The sequence below is a fragment of the Oncorhynchus gorbuscha genome, linkage group LG14 (genome assembly GCF_021184085.1).
Source record: "Oncorhynchus gorbuscha isolate QuinsamMale2020 ecotype Even-year linkage group LG14, OgorEven_v1.0, whole genome shotgun sequence".
NCBI classification, from domain to species: domain Eukaryota; kingdom Metazoa; phylum Chordata; class Actinopteri; order Salmoniformes; family Salmonidae; genus Oncorhynchus; species Oncorhynchus gorbuscha.
Genome location: NC_060186.1, coordinates 41,761,941 through 41,787,094, shown reverse-complemented (window position 1 = coordinate 41,787,094; position 25,154 = coordinate 41,761,941). Strand labels below are relative to the sequence as shown.

General features: G+C 43.1%; 1 protein-coding gene across 2 annotated transcripts in view; it reads left to right on the top strand.

Moving 5' to 3' along the window:
- Positions 1-25,154, top strand: part of LOC123994947 (glutamate receptor ionotropic, kainate 2-like) — a 200,702-nt gene that overhangs the window by 152,912 nt on the left and 22,636 nt on the right. For both annotated transcript variants that reach the window (XR_006831754.1, XM_046298081.1), the window contains exons 10-15: positions 5,028-5,147; positions 5,330-5,416; positions 6,332-6,555; positions 14,337-14,455; positions 18,769-18,986; positions 19,648-19,873. Coding sequence is in view for 1 of the 2 variants with exons in the window: in XM_046298081.1 (XP_046154037.1) it covers positions 5,028-5,147; positions 5,330-5,416; positions 6,332-6,555; positions 14,337-14,455; positions 18,769-18,986; positions 19,648-19,873 (994 nt within the window). In the remaining variant the exon portion in view is untranslated. The remainder of the gene's footprint in view (positions 1-5,027; positions 5,148-5,329; positions 5,417-6,331; positions 6,556-14,336; positions 14,456-18,768; positions 18,987-19,647; positions 19,874-25,154) is intronic.

Here is a 25,154-nt window from a genome sequence, read left to right as displayed (position 1 = left end):
ATTTACAGTGTTAAATAACACTAATATGTGAGAACAATATTTTTTGTGAACAAATGTTTAATTTTGGCGACGTAAAATCGACTAAACAAACTGCACTATCAATTTAGGAGTCTACAATCTCACCATGTTCAACCTGCAGGTCGATGTTCCCAACAGGGTGACATTCACAGCGGCAGATATACTTTTGAGGAGATGGGGAAACATTGCCCATGCTACGGTATTGGTCGTGCGGTGCATTCTGGGCGAATCTGGGACAAGGAGTGCATGGTAGTCTATTGGGCGCTAGCTCAAAAACCCAACATTAGCATGAATTTCATCAACAAGAAGTCCAACATTACAAATATTTTCCGAGATGTGAGATAATTAACTTTCTATCTGTAATATCGTATAGCTTTGGAAATGTGACATTACGTACTTTCGGGGAAAATAGGCACGTTTCTCGACATATGAGAGGGGATAAGTTTAGCAACCGCATGACATAGCATGACCATTTGCACGCGATTGGTCAACAGTCTGCTGTGTGGGGTGTTACACGTTCCTTCATTTATTGGGTTCCTATCTCCTTTCTATAATATCTCTGTCAATGGCACCATGCTATGCACCCTGGTCAAAGAAATGTGCTAATGTGCTTCAAAGAATCCTCCATTTGCAGCAATTACAGCCTTGCAGACCTTTGGCATTCTAGTTGTCAATTTCTTGAGGTAATCTGAAGAGATTTCACCCCATGCTTCCTGAAGCACCTCCCACACATTGGATTGGTTTGATGGGCACTTCTTAACGTACCATACGGTCAAGCTGCTCCCACAACAGCTCAATAGGGTTGAGATCCGGTGACTGTGCTGGCCACTCCATTATAGACAGAATACCAGCTAACTGCTTCTTCGCTAAATAGTTCTTGCATAGTTTGGAACGTTGGGTCATTGTCCTGTTGTAGGAGGAAATTGGCTCCAATTAAGCGCCGTCCACAGGGTATAGCGTTGCAAAATGGAGTGATAGCCTTCCTTCTTCAAGATCTCTTTTTACCCTGTACAAATCTCCCACTTTACCACCACCAAAGCACCCCCACATTACCTCCACCATACTTGACAGATGGTGTCAAGCACCCCTCCAGCATCTTTTCATTTTTTCTGCATCTCACGAATGTTCTTCTTTGTGATCCGAACACATCAAACAGATTCGTCTGTCCATAACACTTTTTTCCAATCTTCCTTTGTCCAGTGTCTGTGTTCCTTTGCCCATCTTAATCTTTTATTTTTATTGGCCAGTCTGAGATATGGCTTTTTCTTTGCAACTCTGCCTAGAAGCCCAGCATCCCGGAGTCGCCTCTTCACTGTTGAAGTTGAGACTGGTGTTTTGCGGGTACTATTTAATGAAGCTGCTCATTGAAGACTTGTGAGGCATCTGTTTCTCAAACTAGACACTCTAATGCACTTGTCCTCTTGCTCAGTTCTGCACCAGGGCCTCCCACTCTTTCTATTCTGGTTAGATACAGTTTTCAGCTGTGCTAACATAATTGCAAAAGGGTTTTCTAATGATCAATTAGCCTTTTAAAATGATCAACTTGGATTAACTAACACAATGTGCCATTGAAACACAGGAGTGATGGTTGCTGATAATGGGCCTCTGTACGCCTATGTAGATATTCCATTAAAGATCAGCTGTTTCCAGCTACAATAGTCATTTACAACATTAACAATGTCTACACTGTATTTATGATCAATTTGATGTTATTTAATTGGACCAAAAATGTGCTTTTCTTTAAAAAACTTGCCTTCTCATTTTTAACGGTTGTGTAGAAGTAAGATTTTGAGACATAACATGTATTATTTTCATTTTATTACTTTTCGTTATGCTAAATTCCTGTTCTTTTTAGAAGTTGTCTCACAAAAACAAGCGTATCCCGGTGAAATATAAATTAGGCACTGAGCATACTTTTTATTTTTAAAGCCTTTTATGTTTAATTCAGCTCGCTTAATTCATGCTAATTTAGCTTTTTGTGACCCACGGAAACAACTTTGCAGACAACCACCACAATATGTAAAATTCAAAAGTTGTTGTGAGGGAGCAGCACCGCTCTGTCAACAGAGCTCGGTGCTTATTGTAATAATAATAATATAATGTATTAGGTTACGAAACATGACTTCTTGGATATAATGTTAATCCCATGTTAGAGAAAGACTCTACTGAATAATTCAAGACATGACATAATAATAAATAATATATGCCATTTAGCAGACGCTTTTATCCAAAGCGACTTACAGTCATGTGTGCATACATTCTACGTATGGGTGGTCCCGGGGATCGAACCCACTACCCTGGCGTTACAAGCGCCATGCTCTACCAACTGAGCTACAGAAGGACCACAAATATTACTTACTTACTAACGGTGAATAAACTAAACTATCAAAATCAAAAAGTTGCACACTCCATGTATAATCTCTCAGCAATTTACTGGGTATTTACCAACATTTCGTCATCACTGTGTCTTCTTCAGGGTAATGTCATGAATACTTGAACCGGGTTATGTAGACACACTGTGCAATTAGTGGAACCAATAACAGTAGTGAGGGGTGTGTCATAATGATTTAGTTCATTAAAATTAATTTGTGAAACTGTAAAAAAATAGTATATGGCATATTAAATATATTACGGTATTGTTATCATATAGAAACATAATGGAGTATTGTACATCATATTAGACTCAACATATTATTGTTTCACTCAATTTCACATAATTTTGTATTTCATTTTTGTTACATGTAAACTTTTGGTTCAACTTGAATATATAATGAGCATCAACAGGGGGAACATATCAGGTGTACTCTGAGATGTAAAAAAATCATTCATAAGACTTGTTCATATAGGAAAATGTGGTCATAAGAAGGGCCTGAGATCCAAGTCAATAGTCAGACCACTAGGGGTCAATGTTTTTAGAGAGGATATCCAGTAAGCCACCCTTTGTAGTAGTAGGATCTTGATGTTACCTCCTCTCCCCCAAACGTAATGCATGCATACGGAAGCTCTGATTAGCTATGGCTCACCAGTCTGAGTCCAGTCCTGGACAAGACTGATATGTTTTTATTAGGTTTTATTTACTGCAGTGTCTATAAATTGTCCAAACGCACAACCGCTTTCCCACTCTATATTGCTATAGAATCTTCACCAATGCTTTAATTTCATCATCCCCAAACATTTTCTGAAAACGTGAAAATATCCAAGTGCTTGCTTCTCAGACAATGTAAACAAAAAAAGTCAAATTCTGGATGGGGAGCTTCGCTGCACAGCTATTTTCAGGTCTCTCCAGAAATGTTTGTTCGGGTTCAAGCCAGAGATTTGGCACGAAGCAACGCGTGCGTTGTCTTCGCTGTGTGCTTAGGGTCATTGTCCTGTTGGAAGGTGAACCTTCGCCCCAGTCTGAGATCCTGAGCACTCTGGAGCAGGTTCTCAGGTTTTCATTTCTGTAGGCCTCCCGGGTGGCGCAGTGGTTAAGGGTGCTGTACTGCAGCGCCAGCTGTGCCACCAGAGACTCTGGGTTTGCGCCTAGGCTCTCTCATAACCGGCCGTGACTGGGAGTTTGGCCTAGCGTTGTCTGGGTTAGGGAGGGTGTGACAGGTAGGGAAATCCTTGTCTCATCGCGCACCAGCGACTCCTGTGGCAGGCCGGGCGCAGTGCGCGCTAACCAAGGTTGCCAAGTACACAGTGTTTCCTCTGACACATTGGTGCGGCTGGCTTCCGGGTTGGATCGCGCTGTGTTAAGAAGCAGTGCAGCTTGGTTGGGTTGTGTATCGGACTTACAAACCTTCATGTCTCCCGAGCCCGTATGGGAGTTGTAGCGATGAGACAAGATAGTAGCTACTAAAAACAATTGGATACCACGAGATTGGGGAGATAAAGGGAGAAAAAAAAAGAAAAAACAAGGATCTCTCTGTACTTTGCTCCCTTCATCTTTCCCTCAACCTGGCTAGTCGCCCAGTCTCTGCCGCTGAAAAACATCCCTACAGCATGATGCTGCCACCACCATGCTTCGCCGTTAGGATGGTGCCAGGTTTCCTCCAGACATTACGCTTTGCATTCAGGCCAAAGAGTTCAATCTTGGTTTCATCAGACCAGAGAATCTTGATTCTCATGGTCTGAGAGTCCTTTAGGTGCCTTTTGGCAAACTCCAAGCTGTCCGGTGCCTTTTACTGGGGGGTGGCTTCCGTCTGGCAACTCTACAATCATTGCCTCATTGGTGAAGTGCTGCAGAGAGGGTTGTCCTTTTGGAAGGTTCTCCCATCTCCACAGAGGAATTCTGGAGCTTTGTCAGAGTGACCATCGGGTTATTGGTCATCTCCCTAACCAAGGCCCTTCTCCCTGATTGCTCAGCTCTAGGAAGAATCTTGGTGGTTTCAAACTTCCATTTAAGAATGATGGAGGCCACTGTGCTCTTGGGGTCCTTCAATGCTGCAGACATGGTGCCCTCCCCATATCTGTACCTTGACACAATCCTTTTGAATAAGGCTGAAATGTAACAAAATGTGGAAAAAATGGAAGGGGTCTGAATACAGATTTTAATATAATTTCAGGTTTCTAAAATGCTGTCAGTTCCACTTTAACTGCTAGGCTAACTGATAGGCTAACTGCTAGGCTAACTGCTAGGCTACCTGCTAGGCTACCTGCTAGGCTACCTGCTGCCCCATAGCTGGAGTATGATGTATTGTTTTTCTCTGCTCTCTTTTGACATAATTCTCTTTCTTGTCCTTTTTGTCTTTTCTCATCCCTATCTCAACCTCTCTCTCGCCTCCTACCGCCTTTATTTGTCTTTACCCCCTTCATTTGCCTCTCCCTCCTTTCTTCTTCTCCTTCTATCACTGTCCTTGGTCTTTTCTCATCCCCCTCTCTCTACTCATAACCCCTCCCTTTGCCTCTTCCTCCTTTCTATCCGTCTCTGCCTCTCTCCCCCTTTCCACCCTCTCCCTCTTTTCTTCCTCCTCCCTCTTTCACTCTACCTTCTCCCCATCCCTCCCACCCCCATCTTTCCTTAACAGGTGGAGCCCTATGTGATGTTCAAGAAGTCCGACAAGCCGCTGTACGGTAATGACCGCTTTGAGGGCTATTGCATCGACCTGCTCCGCGAGCTCTCGGGGATCCTGGGCTTTCACTATGAGGTGAGTGGCTTTCCATGTGGCTCAGTTTGTAGAGCATGGGGCTTGCAGTGCCAGGGTTGTGGGTTTGATCTCCATGGGGAACAATATGAAAATGAATGCACATACTACTACAAGTGTCTACTGAATGGCATATATTATTTTTCTTGTTACTTAATTAATATCACTGTTATTATTATTATTAGGTGCGCCTGGTGGAGGACGGCAAGTATGGGGCGCTGGAGGAGAGCACGGGCCAGTGGAATGGCATGGTCAGGGAGCTCATGGACCACGTGAGTAGTGGAGTGGAGGAGTCTCATGGTTCCTGTGGTGGTTATTGGTGTGTTGCTGTGGTGATGAGGATACGGTTTGGCAGATAATGGATACGGTTTGGAAGATAATGGATACAATGGAGAATGGGCTTTGAATAGGTCCAGAGGTTTTGACTTTATAGGGTCTGTTTGGGTCTACAGTGCACCAATTATAATAAGGATGCTTTTTAGTCCTTTGACTTCCCAGTTCCCACCAAGTCTTGCACATTTCTCCAATTGCATATTTATTTAGCAAGGTAAGTCATTGAGAACAAGTTTTAAATTGAAGCAATAAGGCCAGAGGGGGTGAGGTATATGGCCAATATACCACGGCTAAGGGCTGTTCTTAGGCACGACGTGAAGTGAAGTGCCTGGAGACACCCCTTAGCTGTGGCACAGTATATTAGCCATATACCACAAACTCCCTTATTGCTATTACGAACTGGTTACCAACATAAACAGAACAGTAAACAAGTATTTTTGCGACATACCCGTGGTATATTGTCTGATGTACCACGGCTTTCAGACAATCAGCATCCAGGACCTAAACTTATTTACAATAACAACCTAGTTTAAATGACTTCACTGATTTTTCCCTTGTCCTTCTAGGATCTTCCACACATTCTCAGTGACTGGTCAAAGTGTTGACAGAGAGGAGATCCTATATCTGATAGTTTCTTGTAAGCCCCGGTTTCTAATGTGATACCACAGCCCCTGATTGGTCAACTATCTCCACCCCACAATCTATGTCCAAATTGTATTTGTTCTAATTTGATACCATATCCCCTAATTGGTGGACTACACCCACCTCCCAATGTCCTAATTTTTTTGGTTTTGATGTGATACCACAGCTTCTGATTGGTGGACTCCAATTCCTTCCCTGATCTCTGTCCACAGAAAGCAGACCTAGTGGTGGCTCCTTTGGCCATTACCTATGTGAGGGAGAAGGTCATCGACTTCTCCAAGCCCTTCATGACCCTGGGGATAAGTATCCTCTACCGCAAGCCCAACGGAACAAACCCGGGTGTCTTCTCCTTCCTCAACCCCCTCTCACCCGATATCTGGATGTATATTCTGCTGGCTTACTTGGGTGTCAGTTGTGTGCTGTTTGTCATAGCCAGGTAACATGCATCCCTCACCGCTCGCTTTCACAACCCAGACAGTGTCTTTTCTCTCTGTCTTACGATACTAGTACAAGCTCAGAGTGTGAAGTTATTCTACCTGTGAAACAAACTCTATGCCCCACAGGAAAGCCTTGACAGTGTGTGAATTAAGTCCGGCTGACTGAGGCAGTACATATGCCCTTAAGCTCATGTAAAGCTATCTTATGTAAAGTACTGTGGACATGCCCTGGCTTAACCCCAGACTGAGGGAAATATGAAACAATCAAGTGAGGTAGAGCTAAAGCACTATATAAGTAACCTATGACCTTGCCCGGCCTTTGGTTATAAATTGGTTTGTTCAGTGTTAGGAGCTGAGTACAGTGTGTTTATACAGCTATTATAAATAGAGTAAGACTTATTTTTCTGGTTGCAAAAAAATACATCTTTAGATGGTTGTAATCTGACGTTTCTGCATCCATAAAACCAGTTTACAACAACAATATGATGCCATTATGACATCCCATGCCCAATGTTGCCCGCTTTTTGGGAGAATTCCCCTGGAGCCTTTGCTAGTGTAGAAAAGTGTTCATTAACCCCAGAACTATGGGGTGACAGCTGTTGATTGATCTTTGGTTAGACCCCAAGAGTTTTGTGGTTAATATACGTCTTCCAAATGTTACTGGCCTTATGATCATCTGAAAGGAAGGCAACAACTGTCACCTAAGTTGGTTCAGAACATGCACTTATTTTATTGTCATCTTTATCAAAGGTATGTTGGGTAAGTTTCTCTATATGTTCAATGTAGCCTTTACATGGTTTTGGTTTGTGTGGTTTGTGTATCAACATTGTGTGTATGAAAGTGTGCTTATTATAACAGATTCACTTATTATAACAAACTTCCTTAACCACACTATAGTGATGAATAACCTTGCTTGAAACATGATGACTTGGTCTTAGAGGCTTTAGATCAGCAGGCTTAAACAGTGCTATGGCAATTAAGGGAACCTGGGTTTGAACCTAGTAAATCACACCAATATTGCCCATACTATAGTCTTTATCATGTAATGGCGTTCGTCTGTTGAATGAAGAAAGTCGGACCGAAATGCAGCGTGTAGGTTACTCATGACTTTAATAGCGGAACATGAAATAACTGAAATACAAAAACAACAGAACGGAACGTGAAACTAATTACAGCCTATCTGGTGATTACAACACAGAGACAGGAACTAACACCCACAAAATACAAAGCGAACTCAGGCTACCTAAATACGGTTCCCAATCAGAGACAACAATAAGCACCTGACTCTAATTGAGAATCGCCTCAGGCAGCCAAGCCTATACCACAACCCTAATCAGCCGCGATCCCAAATAATACAAACCCCAAACGAATACAACATATAAACCCATGTCACACCCTGGCCTACCCAAACATATAACAAAAACACAAAATACAATGACCAAGGCGTGACATATCAGATAACTATTCCTCTCTCTCCTCCATATGGGTGTTGATGTGCAATAGCTCGAAGCCTGATGTGCTGATTTCTGCCCAGGCGTCAACTTGCTCTATCATACTTGTAGTATTGACCTACAGACAGATTGGTTGAGTCCCTATATGTGAAGGATATTGTTTTCTTTAACCCCCTACAAATAGAGTCGGTGGTGTAGCCATAGATGGAGATATGTCAGTGCTAAAGCAGGTAAACTTCAGATCTCTAAGGGTTTAAAAGCTCATTCCACCCACATTTGAAGGGCTAAAAGGAACTAACTTATTTTCCTATAATCGGCAGAATTATATCTTTTCATATTCCTAAACTGTTTCCTCCAACATTTTGTTATTTCTTTACTCTCTTTATTTTTTTATTTTTTATTTATTTTATTTTTTTACCTTTATTTAACCAGGCAAGTCAGTTAAGAAAATATTCTTATTTTCAATGACGGCCTGGGAACAGTGGGTTAACTGCCTGTTCAGGGGCAGAACGACAGATTTGTACCTTGTCAGCTCGGGGGTTTGAACTCACAACCTTCCGGTTACTAGTCCAACACTCTAACCACTAGGCTACGCTGCCACCCCAGAGGGTGTTCTCAATCATAGAGCACATACGTATACAGTCGCAAAATACACTGCTCAAAAAAATTAAGGGAAGACTAAAATAACACATCCTAGATCTGAATTAATGAAATATTCTTATTAAAAAAAAATCTTTACATAGTTGAATGTGCTGACAACAAAATCACTCAAATTATCAATGTAAATCAAATTGATCAACCCATGGAGGTCTGGATTTGGAGTCACACTCAAAATTAAAGTGGAAAACCACACTACAGGCTGATACAACTTTGATGTAATGTCCTTAAAACAAGTCAAAATGAGGCTCAGTAGTGTGTGTGGCCTCCACGTGCCTGTATGACCTCGCTACAACGCCTGGGCATGCTCCTGATGAGGTGGCGGATGGTCTCCTGAGGGATCTCCTCCCAGACCTGGACTAAAGCGTCCGCAAACTCCTGGACAGTCTGTGTTACAACGTGGCGTTGGTGGATGGAGCGAGACATGATGTCACAGATGTGCTCAATTAGATTCAGGTCTGGGGAATGGGAGGGCCAGTCCATAGCATCAATGCCTTCCTCTTGCAAGAACTGCTGACACACTCCAGCCACAAGAGGTCTAGCATTGTCTTGCATTAGGAGGAACTCAGGGCCAACCGCACCAGCATATGGTCTCACAAGGGGTCTGAGGATCTCATCTCGGTACCTAATGGCAGTCAGGCTACCTCTGGCGAGCACATGTAGGGCTGTGTGGCCCCCAAAGAAATGCCACCCCACAAGATGACTGACCCCCAAACCGGTCATGCTGGAGGATGTTGCAGGCAGCAGAACTTTCTCCACGGTGTCTCCAGACTGTCACGTCTGTCATGTGTGCTCAGCGTGAACCTGTTTTCATCTGTGAAGAGCACAGGGTGCCAGTGGCGAATTTGCCAATCTTGGTGTTCTCTGGCAAATGCCAAACCTCCTGCACGGTGTTGGGCTGTAAGCACAACCCCCACCTGTGGACGTCGGGCCCTCATACCACCCTCATGGAGTCTGTTTGAGCAAGCACATGCACATTTGTGGCCTGCTGGAGGTCATTTTGCAGGGCTCCGGCAGTGCTCCTCCTGCTCCTCCTTGCACAAAGGCGGAGGTAGTGGTCCTGCTGCTGGGTTGTTTCCCTCCTACAGCCTCCTCCACGTCTCCTGATGTACTGGCCTGTCTCCTAGTAGCCCCTCCATGCTCTGGACACTACGCTGACAGACACAGCAAACCTTCTTGCTACAGCTCGCATTGATGTGCCATCCTGGATGAGTTTCACTACCTGAGCCACTTGTGTGGGTTGTAGACTCCGTCTCATGCTACCACTAGAGTGAAAGCACCGCCAGCATTCAAAAGTGACCAAAACATCAGCCAGGAAGCATAGGAACTGAGAAGTGGTCTGTGGTCACCACCTGCAGAACCACTCCTTTATTGGGTGTGTCTTGCTAATTGCATATAATTTCCACCTGTTGTCTATTCCATTTGCACAACAGCATGTGAAATGTATTGTCAATCAGTGTTGCTTCCTAAGTGGACAGTTTGATTTCACAGAAGTGTGATTGACTTGGAGTTACATTGTGTTGTTTAAGTGTTCCCTTTATTTTTTTGAGCAGTGTATATCACAGAAAACTTGGACAATGCATGTGACATTCGCAATAAGGCCCCTGTCATTACATGTAAACATGTAATTGCCAGCATACAGCCTAGATAAGTATATATCACAGGGCTCTCTCTTCAACACACACACACTGTCTCCTTGTAACCGCTGGCGACCGTGCGCCTGCCTCACAATGTCCACCACACACACACACACTCTCTCTCACTCTCTCTCTCTTTCGCTCTCTCTTACTCACCTCTCCTCAGATGCCCTGAGACAAGTAAAGAAACCGATCTATAAAGGTGGCTTGAGTAATTTAATCCGGCCAACAGCTGATGCCTGTTGGGTTATTGTGACCCTGGATAGGAGAGGAGGATGATGAGAGAAGGGAAGAGGAGGAGAAGAGGCATAGGAATCATTTTGTTATTCTGTGTGGAACTCGGAATGTGTGTGTGTGTATTTGTGTCAAATCAAATCACCTTTATTTGTCACGTGCCGAATACAGCAAGTGTAGACCTTACCTTGAAATGCTTACTTATAAGCCCTTAACCAACAGTGCAGTTCAAGAAGAGTTACGAAAAAAATGTACCTAATAAACTATAGTAAAAAATAATAAAAAGTAACACAGTAACATAACGATAACGAGGCTTTATACAGGGGGTAGCGGTACTGGTACCGAGTCAGTGTGCGGGGGTACAGGTTAGTTGAGGTAATTTGGACATGTATTTAGGGGTGAAGTGACTATGCATAGATAATAAACAGCGAGTAGCAGCAGTGTACAAAACATATGGAGGGGAGGTCAATGTAAAAAGTCCGGTAGACATTTGATTGATTGTTCAGCAGTCTTATGGCCTGGGGGTAGAAGCTGTTAAGGAGCCTTTTGATCCGAGACTTGGCACTCCGGTACCGCTTGCCATGCGGTAGCAGAGAAAACAGTCTATGATTGGGTGACTGGAGTCTTTGACAATTTTATGGGCTTTCCTCAGACATCGCCTATTATATAGGTCCTGGATGGCAGGAAGCTTGGTCCCAGTGATGTACTGGGCCGTACGCACTACCCTCTGTAGCGCCTTATGGTCAGATGCTGAGCAGTTGCCATACCAGGTGGTGATGCAACTGGTCAGGATGCTCTCGATGGTGCAGCTGTATAACCTTTTGAGGATCTGGGGACCCATGCCAAATCTTTTTAGTCTCCTGAGGGGGAAAAGGTTTTGTCGTGCCCTCTTCACAACTGTCAGCTTGTCTGGCAGGCTCGTGTCACTGGGCAACTCGCGTCACTGGGTTTCCCTATGTAGTCTGTAATAGTTTTCATGCCCTGTCACATCCGACGAGCATCAGAGCCGGTGTAGTAGGATTCAATCTTAATCCTGTATTGACTCTTTGCCTGTTTGATGGTTCATCTGAGGGCATAGCGTGATTTCTTATTAGCGTCCGGATTAGTCTCCCGCTCCTTGAATGCGGCAGCTCTAGACTTTAGCTCGATGCAGATGTTGCCTGTAATCCACGGTTTCTGGTTGGAATATGTTCATACGGTCACTGCGGGGATGACGACGTCGATGCAAAAAAGAAAGATTCACCTCTCGTATTACTAAGACGTAGTTTAGAGAAACCTCACAGAGAAACCTCACGCACACAATCGGTTCCTTTCACACACACAGTTTCACACTGTCACACAATGTTACACACCGCACTACAGGGGACATTGAGCGGCGCATGGTCTCTGGCGTTTAGAAGTAGACAGAGCTCATTGACATTCCGGACAATCAGGCGGCCCGATGGGGCCGAGGAAGTCCAGAGAAATGATTCCCATGTGGAGTGTATATGGAGCAGCAGTAAAGAAAAGGCTAAATTATACACATCCCAAATATAGTGCACTACTTTTGAACATAGCTCTGGTCAAAAGTTGTGCACTATTTAGGGAACATGGTTCCATTTGGAATGCTTCCACGTACCAAACTGGTTTTTAAATAAATAGCCCGCAATTCATCCTCTGTAACGGATGTCATCCGGAGACTTACGTGGTAAGTGTTCATGATGATTTTAATAAAAGAAAGCACTGAACACTGAATCAAAACAATAAACGATGACGTGAAATACAAAACTGAAACAGTACCGTGTGGCCCAAACACTCACACGGAAACAAACACCCACAAACCAAAAGTGAAACCCAGGCTACCTAAGTATGATTCTCAATCAGGGACAACAATTGACAGCTGCCTCTGATTGAGAACCATACTAGGCCGAACTCAAAAACCAACATAGAAAAACAAACAGACTGCCCACCCCAACTCACGCCCTGACCATACTAAAACAAAGACAAGAACAAAGGAACTAAGAACGTGACATCCTCTTTGTGTAATAAACTTTTTTATACAGAGAACCATAAACACTTGGCAAAGTAATTCTGATTACAGTTTACAATGTATGCTAATCAGGGATGTAGTGGTAAACACAAAGGTTGGTAAATGCTCAACAACATTAATCCAAACAACACTAACTTGGTGTAAAAGGTGCATAAACTATTTTTTACATGCATTTACCATCTGTTACTTCCCTGATCCTATTCATGGAAGCAAACAGCATAGCCTAGTATATATCAATGTCAAACATCAGTTACTAATAGGAATTTATTCTGAAACAATGAGCAGGACATTGGCTGTGTTCCAATGTCTATACTGTCATACCACTTAGAGTACATTCATTCTAGAGGTAGTATGGAGATTGGAACAAAGCCCTGATGTTTTTTTCAAATCGCCAGCCCCATGGGTGTCTATAGCTCTCTGTATGTTTGATGTTGTGTAGGTGACGATTGCCACTATCACGTTTAAGGTAAGACCCAGGTGCAGACAGTGTCAAAATAGCAAAAGTGTATTATTCGAACAGGGGTGGGCAAAAGGACAGGCCAAGGGCAGGCAGAGGTCACTAATCCAGATAGGTGGTGCAAATATACAGGACAGCAGGCAGGGTCAGGTCAGGCAGAGGTCAGTAATCCAGATAGGTGGTGCAAAGATACAGGACGGCAGGCAGGCTCAGGATCAGGGCGGGCAGTCAGGCAGGAATGGTCAAAACTGGGAAACAAGAAAACAGGAACTATAGCAAAGACAGGAGCAAGGGAAAAACCGCTGGTGGGCTTGACGAACAAAACAAACTGGCAATAGACAAACAGAGAACACCGGTATAAATACACAGGGGTTATTGGGGAAGATGGGCGACACCTGGAGGGGGGTGGAGACAATCACACAGACAGGTGAAACAGATCAGAGTGTGACAGTCAGCCTATTCGCATCTGCCCAAAAAAATATACAAATATGAGCCGGGTGCTCTGCTCTTCCCTCCACTCCTCTAGCACAAACTCAATCAGGTTCTGATGCTTAATGCTAACCCAATTGCCCACTGCTAATGTGACTCCACTCTCACTTAAGATATTAAATGAGGAATATCCCTAGTCACCCTCGGGGGGCACAGAAGCAAGAAGGGAGAGAGGGAGGGAGGCAGTGATGGGAAGGAAAAGGGGAGAGGGTGAGTTAGGCAATGGAGGGGGAGGAGGATTAGACATGCACAAGGAAGTCTATGGATGGAAGAAGGCATATTGGCTGAATTTGGGAGGGGTGATGGGGTCTCAAACCACCAGGGGGGAATCAGAAAGGATCCTCCAGTCGATAAATCTCAATGAGCTCCAAAGATGACCAGGGATGGGGACGTTCTCTCCAGTGACAATGTTATTCCACTCCATCGATTGGGCCTCTCACAACAAACTGAAAGCATTTGAATACGTCAATATGTTGGGGGAAATGATTTGTGTTTTGTCTCGAGAGGAGCGAGGGACCCAGAGGGCATAGTAGAGGATCATAGGAGCTTCTATTGTTTTGGTCGCCTTACAATAAATCGATTTTCACATGTTTTTGTTTGTTTAGGGAAGCTCGAATGTTGTTCGTTTTTTAATGTAAAGGTATTGTGTGTGTGTTCTATTGGACAGATTGTCGAAGGAGATGGGGTGTGTGTCAAAAGCAGTCGGCCGGATTTGAACCCATGCCGACACCGACAGATGTGTAGGCACTAACCACTAGACCATCCTGGCCATGAATCTTATTTTGTTTGATTGATCTTAGTGTCTTGTTTGCTCTCTCCACCACAGGTTCAGCCCATACGAGTGGTACAACCCCCATCCGTGCAACCCAGACTCGGACGTGGTGGAAAACAATTTTACGTTGCTCAATAGTTTCTGGTTCGGCATCGGGGCTCTCATGCAGCAAGGTAGTTGCCTCAGCCTGCTGGTGCTGTGGCTATCTCTGTGTCCCACTCTCTCTGGGGTCCAAGGTTTTAGGCCAGGCTCCGGGCAACACAGGGGCCTCTGGGTGTGTGCTGCATGGTGGAGAAGTTATGAAGCATCTATATAGGGCTTAGAAAGGGTTTATGAAGGCACCATTTTACCTTAAAGTTGTAGTTGGGTTAAAGTGGGAACAAGAATAATGTTGCTACCTCGTTTTCTGGTCGAAATTAATGTACAGAGGAAGCTGGAGAGGAAAATATACTGAACAAAAAATAAATGCAACATGTCAAGTGTTGGTCCCATGTTTCATGAGCGGAAATAAAATATCACATAAATTTACCATACACACAAAGCTTATTTCTCTCAAATTTTGTGCTCAAATTTGTTTATATCCCTGTTGGTGAGCATTTCTCCTATCCCAAGATAGGCTAATTTACATTATTTGAGTCAATTGTAGGTGTACCTGTGGATGAATTTCAAGGCCTACCTTCAAACTCAATGCCTCTTTGCTTGACATCATGGGAAAATCGAAATAAATCAGCCAAGACCTCAGAAAAACAATTGTAGACCTCCACAAGTCTGGTTCATCCTCATGAGCAATTTCCAAATGCCTGAAGGTACCACCTTTCTCTTTTACAAACAATAGTATGCAAGTATAAACACCATGGGACCACGCAGCCATCATACTACTCAGGAAGGAGATGCGTTCTGTCTTCTAGAGAAGAACGTACTGTCTTCTAGAGATGACATCTGATGAATCTGTGGGTGTGCAAGACTGAAGAATTTCTGCACAAACTGTCAGAAACCGTCTCAGGGAAGTTCATCTGTGTGCTTGTCATCCTCACCAGGGTCTTGACTGCAGTTCAGCGTTGTAACTGACTTCAGTGGGAAAATGCTTACCTTCAATGGCCACTGGCACACTGGAGAAGTGCGCTCTTCACGGATGACTCCCGATTTCAACTGTACCGGGCAGAGGACTTGTGAGCGAGTGATGTGCTGATGTCAACATTGTGAACAGAGTGTCCCATGGTAGCGGTGGGGTTATGTTATGGGCAGGCATAAACTATGGACAATGAACACAATTGCATTTTATCGATGGAAATTTGAATGCACAGAGATATCGTGACGAGGTCCTGAGGCTCATTGTCGTGCCATTCATCCGTCACCATCACCTCATGTTTCAGCATGATAATGTCGCAAGGATCTGTACACAATTTCTGGAAGCTGAAAATGTCCCAGTTATTTCCGGGCCTGCATACTCACCAGACATGTCACCCATTGAGCATGTTTGGGTTGCCCTGGATCGCTGTGTATGACAGCGTGTTCCAGTTCCCGCCAATATCCAGCAACTTCGCACAGCCATTGAAGAGGAGTGGGACAACAGGCCACAATCAACAGCTGATCAACTCTATGGGAAGGAGATGTGTCACGCTGCATAAGGCAAATGGTGCTCACACCAGATACTGACTGGTTTTCTGATCCACGGCCGTACCTTTTTTAAAAGTATCTTAGACAAACATATTCATATTGGTATGCCCATTAATGTAAAATGCATAGATTAGGGCCTATTGAATTTATTTCAATTGACACATTTCCTTATGTGAACTGTAACTCAGTCAAATTTTTTGGCATGTTGCGTTTATATAATTGCTCAGTGTATATTATTTCAAATTATTATTATTTTGCATATTTTGTGCTAAGTTATTGTTACAGTGAAGGTCTCTTTTAGCGTTACAGCAACTGAATGAACATAAAAGTTAGAGTCCTTAATGGAGTAGTAACTTTGAATAGCTACTGTAACAGCTTTTTCCATTTAGATTGGTTCCTCTATTCTTATAAGATAATTGCAGAGAAATTAATTTACTATACAGTTAAAGTCAGAAGTTTACACACACTTAGGCTGGAGTCATTAAAACGTGTTTTTCAACCACTCCACAAAGTCTTGTTAACAAACTATAGTTTTGGCAAGTCGCTTAGGACATCTACTTTGTTCATGACACGTCATTCCAACAATTGTTTAGACACATTATTTCACACATAATCCACTGTATCACAATTCCAGTGGGTCAGAAGTTTACATATACACTTAGTTGACTGTGCCTTTAAACAGCTTGGAAAATTACAGAATTATTTCATGGCTTTAGAAGCTTCTCAATGCCTCTTTGCTTGACATCATGGGAAAATATAAATAAATCAGCCAAGAACTCAGAATAACAATTGTAGACCTCCACAAGTCTGGTTCATCCTTGGGAGCAATTTCCAAATGCCTGAAGGTACCAGGTTCATCTGTACAAACAATAATATGCAAGTATAAACACCATGGGACCACGCAGCCGTCATACTGCTCAGGAAGGAGATGCGTTCTGTCTTCGAGAGATGAACGTACTTTGGTGCGAAAAGTATAAATCAATCCCAGAATAACAGCAAAGGACCTTGTGAAGATGCTGCAGGAAAGTAAATAAGTATCTATATCCACAATAAAAACGAGTCCTATAACGACACAACCTGAAAGGACGCTCAGCCAGGAAGAAGCCACTGCTCCAAACCGCCATAATAAAGTTTGCGATGGCACATGGGGACAAAGATCGTACTTTTTGGAGAAATGTCCTCTGGTCTGATGAAAAAAAAATAGATCTTTTGTGTCATAATGACCATCGTTATCTTTGGAGGAAAAAGGGTGAGGTTTGCAAACTGAAGAACACCATCCCAACCGTGAAACATGGGGGTGGCAGCATCATGTTTTGGGGGTGCTTTGCTGCAGGAGGGACTGGTGCAATTCACAAAATAGATGGCTACATGAGGCAGGAAAATGATGTGGATATATTGAAGCAACATCTCAAGACATTAGTCAGGAAGTTAAAGCTTGGTTGCAAATGGGTCTTCCAAATGGACAAGGACCTCAAGCATACTTCCAAAGTTGTGGCAAAATGGCTTAAGGACAACAAAGTCAAGGTATTGGAGTGGCCATCACAAAAGCCCTGACCTCAATCCTATAGAACATTTGTGGGGAGAACTGAAAAAGCGTGTGCGAGCAAGGAGGCCTCTAAACCTGACTCAGTTACACCAGCTCTTTCAGGTGTGCATGGAGGAATGGGCCAAAATTCACCCAACTTATTGTGGGATGTTTGTGGAAGGCTACCCAAAATGTTTGACCCAATTTAAACAATATAAATTCAATGCTACCAAATACTAATTGAGTATATGTAAACTTCTGACCCACTGGGAATGTGATGGAAGAAATAACAGCTGAAATGAATCATTCTCTACTATTATTCTGACATTTGTGATCCTAACTGACCTAAAACGGGTTTTTACTAGGATTAAATGTCAATAATTAATATTTGGGTAATGTGTATGTAAACCTCCAACTCCAACTGTATATAGATTAAGTGGGGTTGCATTGCAACCCTCCCACCAGTATAAAACAAAATTAGAATAATTGGTAAGGGTCTCAGTGTAACAGATACTCTTTTCATATGACTGAGCAGAGTCTGTGCCGGCCTGGTTACGCATCCAACATAGTTGCTGGAACCAGTGATAGGAAACTATCAAAACATGTTTGGGTGAACATGATAGTGTGAAAAGGAGAATGACGAACCAGTGAACTATCCTTTACGTATAACTTATCTCTTACCAACTAGCCATGCTGCACTTATTCAACAAGAACAGCTTTGTGTCAGGTGCCACTACCCAGAGTCCTCTCCCCATTGCCCGCAACAAATCAGTGCCCATAGAGTAGTGGGACATGGGGTCAGGATGTGAGGTTACCTTGGGTACATGACAGTCCGACCCAACCGGGTTGTCAGTTTCCACTAAAGTGTTTATTTTGAAATGTAAACGTGTAACTTTAAAGAAGTGACTGATCTGTGTTGACGGACGGTAAGTTAATTGAGTATACCTTTAGGACCAGTTTCCTGCACCCAGATAAATCCTATTTTAAGGATGTGTAAAACGCTCTGTCAATGGATATTCACCATTCAACATGCTTTTTAGTTTCAGGAGTAGGTTGAATCTGGGTCCGTGAAACCAACCCCCTACTGTCCAACTCCCAATACATAATGGAGCGGCTTAAGTACAACACATAGCAACCTTTCTTACTAATCGGCGGACAGTCCCAGTGGCCTGGATTCAAGTCCCACTCAGGCTACTCCGGATGATCCACAGAGCATAATATCACCCCTCACTAAGTCCTTTGTGGATGCTGCCTATGTAGACAGCTTCTCCATACACCCTTGATGTAACTTCTGGAATTATATCTCTCCACTCCCTTCACCCCTATCCTCCCTTCTGTACCCAGGCTCAGAGCTCATGCCTAAGGCCCTGTCCACCCGGGTCGTGGGTGGTATCTGGTGGTTCTTCACACTCATTATCATCTCCTCCTACACGGCCAACCTGGCTGCCTTCCTCACCGTGGAGCGCATGGAGTCACCCATCGACTCGGCCGATGACCTGGCCAAACAGACCAAGATCCTGTACGGAGTGGTGGAGGATGGATCTACCATGACCTTTTTCAAGGTAGCTAGCAAACCATTGGGCTCACTGGGATAAGTGGTCATCTGCGGTATTGTGGTTGTGGGTTTCACTCAAATAGCGACCTGCTGTAGGGAAAGACAGCAAGGAAATATAATAAAGCCCTCTGTTCAAGGTACATAAAAAGTATTGGCCATGTATACTAAGGGGCGGCAGGGTAGCCTAGTTGTTAGAGCGTTGGACTAGTAACCGAAAGGTTGCAAGTTCAAATCCCCAAGCTGGCAAGGTTGTTGTTCTGCCCCTGAACAGGCAGTTAACCCACTGTTCCTTGGCCGTCATTGAAAATAAGAATTTGTTCTTAACTGACTTGCCTAGTAAAATTTAAAAAAAAAAATAATCTCCACCAGGCATGGCCAAAAGAGGACTGGCTACCCCTCTGATTCTGGTTTCTTCCGAGACTCCTGCCTTTCTAGGGAGTATTTCCTAGCCACCGTGCTTCTACAACTGCATTGCCTGCTCTTTTGGGTGTTAGGCTGAGTTTCTGTATAAGCACTTTGTGACATCTGCTGATGTAAAAATGGCTTTATAAATCAATTTTATTGATTGATTGACACTGGAAAGGCCAATGCTATATGAACCAAATCAATTCTTATTAGAAGAGGTGGATTTCATTAATCTTCCTTTTCTTCCTCCGGTGGTTTGACAGAAGACGAAGATCTCCACTTACGACAAGATGTGGGAGTTCATGAACAGCCGGCGAACGTCTGTGATTGTGAAAAACATAGAGATGGGCATCCAGCGCGTGCTCACCTCCGACTACGCTTTCCTCATGGAGTCCACAACTATTGAGTTTGTTACCCAGCGCAACTGCAACCTTACCCAGATAGGGGGCCTCATCGACTCCAAGGCCTATGGAGTGGGAACACCCATGGGTAACGCATATTGTCCTTATAGTCTGTATCGTCTATGTCGCACATATCGCTATTATCACCTATATCGCTTATTGTCTACACCATTCATATCTACTGAATCACCCATAACTCCTATATCACCCATATCTCCTATATTGCCCATGTTGACCATATCGCCCATCACCCATTTCACGTTCTACCTGTCAATGACCATGTATATCAGGGCAAGCAGATGAAGGTTGGAGTTTGGAGGTTTGAGACAGATATGGCTAATGTAATGTACTGTATGCATACTTGAAAGGGTAGAAGAATGAATTGTTATGACTGAGTTTGGGAGGTAAGGGTTCAAGTGAAGGGGAAATGGACAATAATATTTATAGGAATTTTACACTGAATCTAGTATTTCCCCACACATTAAGACAATTGTACAGATTGACATTTGAAAATACCATGCCTGACATAGATAGCTACAGGATCACTAATCAGTTTTTTCTCTGGCATTTCAGTTGGTATGTGTAAAAACTGTTCCACTTGACACATACAGTGCATCATAATACACCAGACACACCCAGCCTTTTATGTTGGGGCAACATTTTTGCCTGGCATATAAAGATTATGTACCACAGAGGAGGTTCTGGTTCTGTATTCCTGGAGCATCTCAGAGTATGATTGCTGATCTAAGATCAGTTTTAACTTTTGGAAAGTAATGAACAAGATCACATGGAAAGGGGGTACCAAATTCTAGATCAGCACTCCTACTCTGTCGCTTTATACGTACGGCCCATAATGTACAGTGCCTTTGGAAATGATTCAGACCCCTTGACTTTTTCCACATTTTGTTACGTTACCGCCTTATTCTAAAAATTGATTAAATATAGCTTCACACAATACCCCATAATGACAAAGGGAAAACAGTTTTGCAGAAATGTTTGTGAATTTATTGCAAATAAAAAAAACTGAAATACTTTATTCAGAAGCTTTGCAATGAAACTCTAAATTGAGCTCAGGTGCATCCTGGTTCCATTGATCATCCTTGATGTCTCTACAACTTGATTGGTGTCCACCTATGGTAAATTCAATTGATTGGACATTTTTTGGAAAGGCACATACAGTTGAAGTCGGAAGTTTACATACACTTAGGTTGGAGTCATTAAAACTCGTTTTTCAACCACTCCACAAATTTCTTGTTAACAAATTCGAGTTTTGGCAAGTCGGTTAGGACATCTACTTTGTGCATGACACAAGTCATTTTTCCAAAAATTGTTTACAGACAGATTATTTCATTTATAATTCACTGTATCACAATTCCAGCGGGTCAGAAGTTTACATACACTAAGTTGACTGTGCCTTTAAACAGCTTTGAAAATTCCAGAAAATGATGTCATGCACAGCCAGAAGAGGACTGGCCACCCCTCATAGCCTGGTTCCTCTCTAGGTTTCTTCCTAGGTTCTGGCCTTTTCTAGGGAGTTTCTCCTAGCCACCGTGCTTCTACACCTGCATTGCTTGCTGTTTGGGGTTTTAGGCTGGGTTTCTGTACAGCACTTTGCGACATCATCTGGTGTAAGAAGGGCTTTATAAATACATTTGATTTGACAACAAAATGTGGGAAAAATCAAGGGGTTTGAATACTCTCCGAAGGCCCTGTATATGCTGTGTCAGACCTCATGGACTCCAGGGGAAACGGGCGGGAAAGCTGTTGCTGGTGTTTTCTAATCCCAGTGTCACTGAGGTTATTGTGTTCATGATGGGGCCGCAGAGACCACTGCTACCCCTGGGGCTCGATCCCATAGGGTGATGCACAATTGGCCCAGTGCCGTCTGGGTTAGGGGAGGGTTCGGCCAGTGGGCTTTCCTTCCTTTCTATCGACTCCCTGTGGCGGGCTGGGTGCTTGCAAGCTGTCATCAAAGATTTTTCTTTCGACACATTGGTGCGGCTATCTTCCTGGTTAAGCGAGCAGTTTATTATGAAGCAGCATGGCTTGGTGGGTCATGTTTTGGAGGACACGTATCTCAACCTTCGCCTCTCCCGAGCCCATTGCAGAGTTACAGTGATGAGAAAAATTGGGTAAAATGACAAAATAATCATTTATAAAAGGAATTCCATCGCTAAATTCTCCTATTGCATGTGACATGTATTTTCTTCTATATATCTATTAATAAAGGTTAAATATTAGCTTTTTTAAAGTGAAATATTAGCTTTTGTCTGAAGCCAAAAAAAGACAGGAAATTCAAAAGCTCATTTGACCAAACAAGGCTTTCATATTTAGCAGTTTGAACTACTGTGTCATGTTTTGTCTTATATTGTCTTGTCATTTTGCTTTTCCTTCTGTTCGTTTTCCCCCTGCTGGTCTTTTTAGGTTCGTTCCCCTTTTTCTCTCTCCCTTCCTCTCTCTTTTCTCTCTATCGTTCCGTTCCTGCTCCCAGCTGTTCCTATTCCCCTAATCAATCATTTAGTCTTCCCACACCTGTTCCCTATCTTTTCCCCTGATTAGAGTCCCTATTTCTCCCCTTGTTTTCCGTTTCTGCCCTGTCGGATCCTTGTATATTGTTCACCGTGCTGTGTCTTTGTATCGCCCTGTCGTGTCGTGTTTCCCTCAGATGCTGCGTGTTGAGCAGGTGTCTGAGTCTGCTACGGTCAAGTGCCTTCCCGAGGCAACCTGCAGTTTATTATCGAGTCTCCAGTCAGTTCTCGTGATTACGAGTGAAATTGTTTTTATGCTTTATTTACCGCTCCGATTTGTCTAGGAGTATTGCTATTTCCTTAAACTGGATTAAAGACTCTGTTTTCGCCAAGTCGCTTTTGGGTCCTCATTCACCTGCATAACATACTGCTCGAGTACTGTAGCTTTACTGATCTACTGTACTTCAACAGATGTACTCACATTGGATGTGTTGATTAGGATTCAAACCTTCTATCAAATGGCCGAATACATGCTTTTAGAGTAGGTTTACCCCAATAATGTACTTGTAATGTAAACGTTTTCCCAGACACAGATTAAGCCTGGTTCTGGACAAAAAAAATCCAGATCAATGGAAAATCTAAATGATTTAGGGTCCAAGACTAGGTGTAATCTGTGTCTGCAAAACAGCTCCTTTACCCGACATTTGACCAAGCCTAATACATAAGCCTACTGAGACAAGTTAGTTGACAGCATTTGTACATACAGTATTTTGAAGCTATACATGGTTTATGTTCTTGTTATAAACAATGGAGTAATGCAACCTTATATTTTGGGTTATGATAGGGTAAGACAGTGTAATGGGTGCGTGTTGGTGGCAGGGAAGTCAGGAGCAGGAGAATCGAACTTGGTATAAATGGAGTGGTTTAATAAACTTAACAAAACTCCAAAACCAAAATTACAGAATAAATAAAAAAGTGGGTACAAAACCCGTTGCGCACCAACACATAATACATAAACATACAATCAAACAATCTCCGACAAGGACAAGAGTTGTAAAACGGTTTAAATACACAACGTGTTCCAACCAATCGAAAATGAAAAATGGATCAGTGACATCGACCACCGAACACCGTCTGAACAAGGAGAGGGACCGACTTCGGCGGAAGTCGTGACAAGTGCGCTGTGCACTTGAGACATTTATAAGTTATAGTATTTAAAGGGTTAATTTGTAATTGAGGAACGTTGAACAGAATCCCAGATGGCAGATTGTGTGTGTCTTACATAAAGACGTGTTTACATTAACTGGTACATTGATGGTGTAAACCTACTCTAAGAGTATGTATTAAGCTGTTTGAGAGAAGGTTGAATCCTAATCAACCCATCCAATATGAGTCCATCTGTTGTTGAAGTAAAGCTACAGTACTCTAGCAGTAGTCAAGCTGCTCATAATGAAAGCCGTGTTAGTGCATAGTTCAAATGAGCTTTTGAATTGCCTGTCTTTTTTTCGACTTCAGACAAAAGCTAATATTTCACTTAGAACATCGTTTTTTGTATTCATTTGCATAATAGTCCTGTCACCAAACATTATTACTATGCATTCTAACTATTTGAAATTGCAGTGGCGTAAAATACTTATGTAAAAATACTTCAAATCAAAGTTTATTTGTCACGTGCGTAACCAGGTAGGCAAGTTGAGAACAAGTTCTCATTTACAATTGCGACCAGTTCGACCAGTTCGACACATACAACAACACAGAGTTAGACATGGAGTAAAACAAACATCCAGTCAATAATACAGTAGAAAAATAAGTCTATATACAATGTGAGCAAATTAGGTGAGATAAGGGAGGTAAAGGCAAAAAAAGGCCATGGTGGCGAAGTAAATACAATATAGCAAATAAAACACTGGAATGGTTGATTTCCAGTGGAAGAATGTGCAAAGTAGAGATAGAAATTATGGGTTGCAAAGGAACAAAATAAATAACTAAATAAATACAGTAGGGAAGAGGTAGTTGTTTGGGCTAAATTATAGCTGGGCTATGTACAGGTGCAGTAATCTGTGATCTGCTCTGACAGCTGGTGCTTAAAGCTAGTGAGGGGGATAAGTGTTTCCAGTTTCAGAGATTTTTGTAGTTCGTTCCAGTCATTGGCAGCAGAGAACTAGGAGGAGAGGCGGCCAAAGGAAGAATTGGTTTTGGGGGTGACCAGAGAAATATACCTGCTGGAGCGCGTGCTACAGGTGGGTGCTGCTATTGTGACCTGTGAGCTGAGATAAGGGGGGACTTTACCTAGCAGGGTCTTGTAGATGACCTGGAGCCAGTGGGTTTGGCGTCGAGTATGAAGCGAGGGCCAGCCAACGAGATCGTGCAGGTCGCAGTGTTGGGTAGTATATGGGGCTTTGGTGACAAAACGGATGGCACTGTGATAGACTGCATCCAATTTATTGAGTAGGGTATTGGAGACTATTTTGTAAATTACATCATCGAGGATTGGTAGAATAGTCAGTTTTACAGGGGTGTGTTTGGCAGCATGAGTGAAGGATACGTTGTTGCGAAATAGGAAGCCAATTCTAAATTTAACTTTGGATTGGAGATGTTTGATGTGAGTCTGGAAGGAGAGTTTACAGTCTAACCAGACATCTAGGTATTTGTAGTTGTCCACATATTCTAAGTCAGAGCCGTCCAGAGTAGTGATGTTGGACAGGCGGGCAGGTGCAGGCAGCGATCGGTTGAAGAGCATGCATTTAGTTTTACTTGTATTTAAGAGCAATTGGAGGCCACGGAAGGAGAGTTGTATGGCATTGAAGCTCGCCTGGAGTGTTGTTAACACAGTGTCCAAAGAAGGGACAGAAGTATACAGAATGTGTAGAGGTGGATCAGAGACTCCATCAGCAAGAGCAA